The following is an 8,040-nucleotide window of genomic DNA, read 5'->3' as shown; positions in this document are numbered from 1 at the left end:
CAATGTTTGAAACAATTTATATTTTCAAAATGTTTTTAAATGATTTTTCATGTATTGTTTTTAAATATATAGTGACAAGCGTATCCTCAACAACTAAAATTTCCACATCTTCGTGTGGAACCGAATGGGGATTGCAACTAGTATAAGTAGTGACAAGTAGGGGGTAGAAGGTAGAACGCCGAGGGTCTCTCTCTCCCTCTTTGCAAACGGCACGGAAGTGTTCGTCGTCGGACGACGGCAGTGTTTCGCTTGCGCAGCAGCGTGTCACGTCGCGCCAGCTTCGAGGGACCCCCGTCGTCGGAAGCCCCGCCAAGTCTCGGGCATCGGGCGAGGGAGCGAGCCCGTCTGCGCTCGTGATAAAATCGCGTGAGCGTAATCGTTGCGGGAGAAAGAACGTAGAAAAAGAAGAGGAAAGAGCGGAAAGCTCGCGTGTTCGAAATTCGTTTCGTGTCGTCCCGCGTCCGTTGTCCCTACGGCCGCGGAAGATGGCTCCGTCGTGTTTCGAGGTGATCCTCGTCGGTTTTATCCTCGTGCTGCCGTTTCTCTACGAGACCAGCCGCACCTTCCGCTATTACTTCAAGTTCCTCATTTATTATGGTGTCGTGATGATGACCGCAGTCGTGCTCATGCCCATCCTCTCGTTGCGGCCTGGCAATATCAAGAACTTCCTGTTAGTAGCTCCGCAATCGATCGATATTATTATGTTATCACATATCATCTCTCGTTTCGTCTCTGCCTTCGATTCCTCTCCCCGTTCAACAAGCACCACCTTCGATGCTTTCTTTGAACGTATTGTTTTTCTCGAAGTAAAGTTTTGACAGCCGTCGCGGGGAGATTGCCGCGCCGGGACGGCCACGAGAATTTATTGACCGGTGCTCGCTGCCTGTTCTGTCAGTGGGTGGCGGTGATGATGATGGTGGTGGTGTTTGTAGTTGTTGCTGCGAGTATCATGACACGAACGACGGCGATGCTGGTGCAGGAAGAGGGAGGGAAGGATTTAAACTTGTTGTGCCCTCGGAGACGTACCATATGGGAGAAAATGAGTCTCTTCCCATAATAATGGCAGCTCTCCGACACAAATAAAATGATAAATGTCCAATACTTACGTCGTCTCGCATTCACGATAGAGACAGTCGCTGCGAGAAAAGTATACGGGATTAATTATTATTAAGGGATTGCTGAGTGAAGATCAGCGATACTCCCAATAGTAATGATTGTTATATTTAACTTGTTGACAATGAATATTTTCACTAGCTATTAATACTTGGATGTGTAGTATTCGGATATTTGAAGTGCTACTTTGTATTATTAACATTGAACCTTTTCTCTCTGACAATGAGTACCAATTGAATCTATTAGAATTTGTGTATATTGTAGATGCTTTCCATAGTGATATACGTTGATATTATACAGGGTGTATCTGAAATAACGTCCACTAATCATACAGCTATTCCTAATAAAAAACTGAGTCGAAAAGTCCTCTAACATTTTGCAATTTTCGCAATATTTTTTTTAGTCATCTAATGAACAAAATGTCTAAAATCAATATAAGACAACTCAATATAAGATACTCGTATCTTTGAGTTTTTTTAAGAAACATTTTTAAAATATTTCACAAAGAACATTGAAAGATATTTAAAAATTGTCTTATACATCGATTTTATCCATTTTCTAGCAATTTTTAGAAATTCATATCTCGTTAACTATTATGAAAATTGCAAAATGGTAGAGGACTTTTCAATTTAATTTTTTATTAGAAATAGCATTGTATAATTAGTGGGCGCTATTTCAGATACATCCTGTATAAGTAACGTATTATCTTTGTTATATTGCTGAATGTTTAAAAAAATGATGTTTGTATTAAATGAAAAGCATCCTATACTAACAACACTCTTTGTTTGTAATTAAATTAGTGGATGGAGAAGAGAGATAATTTTTAAAATTTATGCAATATTTCTTGTATCTTGACATTTAAATTTTTAATATTATAAATTTTGATTTTTTTATTGATTGACTAATTAAAATATTTGGTAATAGCATTAATGAGGCAAAACAACTAAAAGGGAGAGGGTAAGTTTTGAAATCGTTGCAATACTTCAACATATTTTTGAACTTCTTTAAAATGCTAAACAATGGAAATTTGAATTTTTTTAAATATAGCTTCTTAATAGAATTACATCGATAGTTCTACTATTTTTAAATTTGTTTAATTTTATTGAAAGTTACTTTTTTCAGAAATTTTTTTCATGCGCACCAAAGTAGGAAATAGTTTAACGAAAGTTAAACTATTTCCTACTTTTCGGTCTATATTCGTATACAGGCTGATAATATTTTATCGATAATTGCGTACTTTCTGATATTCTATAGGTAATATAGTACATGTAATTATATGTTAAATGTGCACTAACGTCATGATAAAAGCGCGTTCTGAATAAGTACGGATTTTCAAGTCTATGCAAAAATTCTAAAAAGATAAAAAAAATAAGAAAGTTTGACATTTGTTTTTCATAAATATAAAGACGAAGTCGTTGAATGAATCTTCATACATTTTTATACGAGTGAATCTCGTCAATTGAATCATAGCGATCAATGAACTTTGGAGAAATATATAGTACAAAGTTCTAAAAACAATGTGTTTATCTAATACTTGAAGCGTTTTAACAGCTCGAAATTCTCGATAATATTCGATATTCTTTTATATTGACACGCATGACTTCAAAATTAATTTAAAGAGAGAGAAAGAGAAACGACACGATACAGTAAATCTATAATTATGCTAATTTTCATCAACGTAGATTAACTTTAATCTCGGTTCAACTTACTCTTTGTCTTTTTCTAATCTTTAGAACTAAAAAAAAAACAAAGAGTAAATGGAACCGAGATTAAAGTTAATGCATTAATGGAAATGGACATTAGATCTTAAAAGATTATCTAATCCAAAATATTGAAGAATTTTTATTTTTCTCAACGCTTTGTTACATAATTGTATCTAATTATTTTATGTGTTAACTCATTTATCAGTTTAACTTGTACACTTAATAGAGATAAAAGTTGTATGCTTCGCAGAAATAAAAAATACCGATAAGAATTAATCATTTTTTTACGGAGTATATTGAGGTCCAAAGAACTCTTTTTTTTCTTCATTTTCAATGCTTACAATTAGTCATTCATAATTATAAACTACAAATGATTAAAATTTACTTCATTAAAATGTTGATGTAAATTTTTTGCAGAATATGATTATAGATATGTAAGATACAAGAAAATAAAATTATGAAAGAAAGGAAAAAATCGAATATATTTATATAAATAAAGGAGTGTAAAGCCAATGAGAGTCGACACAATTGTACGTGTGTAAGAAAAAATAATATATATGTTAATCACCAATTGCAGACGTTTCGACCATAAGATTAGGTCCTCTTCATTGTAACATAATAATAAAATTATTGGAATCAACCTGATACGTTATAAAATAATCATCGCATTATAACGGATCATCATTAGGCTGAGAACAATTTAAATGATTGAATTCTTGTATCTAATTCTTTGGGTGACCAGCTAACAACAGATGATAATGAAGTTCTTAATTTTCGACAACAATCTAATGATGATTTACTGACAGCATTTGCCTATTGTTTTACAACGTATCAATTTGACTCTGATAATTTTATTGTTACATTAAAAAGGATTTACCTAATCTTATGGTCGAAACGTCTGTAATTGATAATAATTTCATCAATATCACCAAAGAATTATTTATAGAAAAGACGGAGTTTAATTTGCGCATTTTACATATATTAAGATTTTTTAAATAAATTTTTAATAATACACAAAATCATATTATACATTATAAAAAATAAATATTTATCTTGTAATATTCGCGGTTGAAAAAAATCGAAGTATTTGAAAAACAAGACTTTTTATTTTTAGATGTTTAATTTTTTACAATTGCATATAAGGAAGTCCATTATATTTTTTAGCAAAAAGATTCTTTTATCCTTTCTTGCTTATATCTCAAATTATCCAAAATAAAATGATTGCTTTCATCAAGTTAATTGTATTATTGATACTATGGGAAAATATTTTTTCTTCTTGCAGAATAGCATCGTGGTCGTGTCAACACATTAGCACTCTGCTAGGACTGCGATGGGAACTGCGAGGAAGGGAGCACTTGGAGAAGAATAGGGCTTGTATAATTGTGGTAAATCATCAGAGCTCATTAGACGTATTGGGAATGTTTGATCTTTGGCCGGTGATGGACAAATGCACTGCTGTTGCCAAAAAAGAAATTTTCTATGCATGGCCGGTCGGCTTGGCCGCATGGTTGTGCGGTCTAATTTTCATCGATAGAATGAATTCCGAGAAAGCGCGATCCGCCCTCAATACCGCCACGAAGGAAATCAAGGATAAGAAGGTAGTCGTGCTTGGAATGTTTGTGTTGATTTATACCATTTGCTTTCTACTATACTTTTCATCACTTCACAGATTAAACTGTGGATATTCCCTGAGGGAACTAGACGTAACACTGGTGAGATACATCCTTTCAAGAAGGGTGCCTTCCATGTCGCGATCAGATCGCAGTTACCCATACTACCAGTCGTATTCTCTTCTTATTATTTCTTATCCGCGAAAGAGAAGAGATTTGATTCCGGTAAGTAAATTGTGAGGCTACAAAAAATAGAAAGTTAAAAAATATTAAAAATAAAAAGAAAATTTGCAAAAATTAAATCTTTTGAAGAACTAAATCTCAAGGATATATTAGGTGTAGTAAAAAGAAATCCATTATTTTTGCATGAAATTGAATGGAAAAATAATGAATTTCTTTTTACTACATCTAATAGATTAACAACAACTTAATTTTATGCTTAAAGTTTTCGATCGAGTTTTCGATCGTTTACTTGCCCTTATATCAAGATGCATCGTAAAATTTCGCATGCTTTTTATATTTCAAGACTTTGGTTCAAGTCAAGTTTGTTTAGACGTTGAACTCCTTCCTACTTTTTTTCTATAAATTGATGTTTTATGTTTTCGATTTTGAAATATCTTTTTGAGCAATATGTTGATAACCTTTAGTGACTTATGATGCATAACGGTATGATGTTGAATATTGTATCAATAAACAAATAGAGTTTATCATCATTGTAACACAAAATCGAATCGAAAATAATCATTGAGATTTGTCATAGAAATATCCATACTTTGAAAAATTTAACCTTATCTTCTAAGGACGCTTATCTTAAAAAAGACTCCTAGATAACACTAACTAAAAAGAACATATCTTCGCATTTAACAATATAATTTTTAACATCAGTTTTAAAATTAAAATTTTTTTCTTTGCCAAGAAGTTCTTGAATATTGACATAAGGATTGAATGATACATAATATAAAAAATTAAAATTTAGTGACTTAATTGAATAATAAAATTGTCTTCTAGAAGAAGCAACCTGTGAAAATAATTTCTTTATCGGAAATTTGCATGAGATTATCAGAAGCAGTTTAAAATTCACTTAATTAAAGGACGCATCGTCGTGACGACATTACCACCCATTTCAACTGAGGGACTCAGTACGGACGACGTAGAAGAATTAATGGAAAAGACACGAAGCACCATGAGTGAAGTATTTCACGCGACAAGTCGTGAAATTCAACAATCCCTTCCTGTTCGGTAAGAATACATCGAATGATCATTATTAGACTGTAACGGGCTCATCTTATTAAAAAATGAGCAAATGCTTACTTCTTTACAAGCCATGGGGGAAAACATTTTTTACGAAACATAACATAGGTCGAGACAAGATCTTCGAAATTTTTAATTTTTCATAGATATTGAGAACGGAGGGTTTTTTGTTTTTCAAACAAATCACTCTGCATCCCACTATCTACTAAGAATATCTATTAAGAATTTCTTAAGATCTTATGTCAATCTTATATCAATCTTATATCAATCTATGTAGTTTTTCGTAAAATTTTTCCATCAGGGAGAATATTAGTAAATAAGTCTCCATGCGGGAATCAAAGATTTTAGCGTCCAAATGTTTTTTTATTGTGTTATTGGTATATAATATTATAGTATCCTAATTTATATTTTAATCTCTAACTGATTCAGAGAAAGTAGATAATATTCGAATTTGTATAATATTTGTCTATATTCTTTTCGTATTTTAATTTGTTTATTCGTTATTGCATAAATCTCTCGCGAGATTTAAATAATTCTTCAGTATTTATGACTAACAAATAAACCGAGTAATCTTTATTGTTCTTTATTGTTATATCTATATTTGGGATATATGGGCGATTTGGTTCTTGCATAAAACGAACTCCACGTAGTACAATAGCGCCTGCAAAGCATTTAGAAAGCGCTTTCTATGCGCTACTGTACTACGTATGATTTTAGCGTGTGGTAAAATAAGTATAGTTATCAGAAGAGTTATATGCATCGCAATCGAAGAATTAATAAATATCATTATTAATTAGATGATTAATTAGATTTAAAAAAAATTGCATACGGTAAATTCTTAAAATATACGGTATACTCTTTACGGACGCGAAGACAGTGAGAGAGAAAAAAAAGAAATTTTCGATATGTATATCATGATTTTTCGTAGAGTTACGGATTGTAAATATGATTAGAATGCATTTTTGTATAAATTGTGGAAACATTGTTAACGTTTATACTTAAAGATTTGTACTAAATTCCACTAGATATACTTTGATATGTATAAGATACGCTTGTATATTCCTACTTGTCTGTTTTATGCTTCCATTTGTTTTCATATGTTTATCTAAAATGATTAAAACAGATTAAGGTACACGTAATGATAGGAAAAAAATGCTTTAATTCTAAATATTTAAAAGAGAAGAGAAATTTTAACATTCTTTCGGATAATTTTCCGAATATATTTCGTCTGAAGTATAAAATGTAATTTAATTTCAATTGTTGATTAACTTATCATTGTAAATCGAGATAATTATTCATAATCCAAATAATGAGAAAAATAATATTTTAATCGACAGAAAATATATTAAGCCTCAAGCACATTATATTCACACTGTGCTGCAATGTACATACATATGTTTTCACCTACTATTACAATAGTTATAATTGCGATATTGCGAAAATGATCGGCAATATTAAACTTTAGTCCTTGGGCATTTTTTAAATAATCTATTGCACTTTTAATTGCAATACTCTATATATATTACATATAACTGATGAAATGTCACATTCAATATTAAGAGATTATAATATCTTCGTTTACATTATATCTTTATTTCCAAATAGCGATTGTGTTCAGTTTAGCATAGCTTACATTTTTTACTAATAACTTATCAGCGATTAATAATAATTGACCAAGAAAATTGACCTAGTTCTTGGCAAAACAAGCATTATGTAATTGCGCTTGTATTTTTCTTCCAATGATTTCTAAGAATAATTTCTAAGATCATTCAGTATACTTATTGGCAGATTCCCATTTTTTAATATTCTACAAAATGAATGCGTGTTATAAAATGTAGAATTATAAATGCTTGTTTGTGACGCAAACTAGTTATCACATATGTAACAACCATGATTATCCAATCGTTTGCGCAATTTCACACTGTAATATCGTTTATATTCTGCATCAAATATCAATTTTCTTATGAATTACAATGATTACATGATAAACCGTAGCACAATCCAAATAATGTTAAAATTGTTTTCGTTTAATGAAATTATATATCGCATTGATTTTCAACAACTTTCTATAATTTTTAAATAGATATAAGTACTCAAATAGAAAATTTATTTAAGTATATTATACAAATAGAAAATTTACTTATACAAAAAAATTTACTTTATTGTACAAAAATAAGTGTTTTAAGGTTTTATTTATTTGATCGGTCAAATTTCGAAATTTATATGAGTGCTCTATATATATATATATATATATATATATTGTATGTATAGGAAGGACCGGACTAAGTGGTCCTTTTTCTATTGCTAGTTTTACAATAAATAAAATAAACTAATTTTAGTACAAATATTATATTATTAGCATT

At 30.8% G+C, this 8,040-nt stretch overlaps 1 protein-coding gene across 1 annotated transcript; it reads left to right on the top strand.

Annotated features, from left to right (window-relative positions):
* Positions 1-485: 485 nt before the first annotated feature.
* On the top strand, positions 486-5,669 carry LOC105619932 (1-acyl-sn-glycerol-3-phosphate acyltransferase alpha). Its single transcript, XM_012201447.1, has 4 exons — positions 486-670; positions 4,099-4,414; positions 4,486-4,651; positions 5,518-5,669. The coding sequence occupies exons 1-4, from the start codon at positions 486-488 to the stop codon at positions 5,667-5,669; spliced, it is 819 nt and encodes a 272-aa protein (XP_012056837.1).
* The last annotated feature ends 2,371 nt before the right edge of the window (positions 5,670-8,040 follow it).

Source organism: Atta cephalotes (genome assembly GCF_000143395.1).
Source record: "Atta cephalotes unplaced genomic scaffold scaffold00023, whole genome shotgun sequence".
NCBI classification, from domain to species: domain Eukaryota; kingdom Metazoa; phylum Arthropoda; class Insecta; order Hymenoptera; family Formicidae; genus Atta; species Atta cephalotes.
The sequence above is the reverse complement of the archived record's forward strand: the minus strand, read 5'-3'. Positions and strand labels throughout refer to the sequence as shown.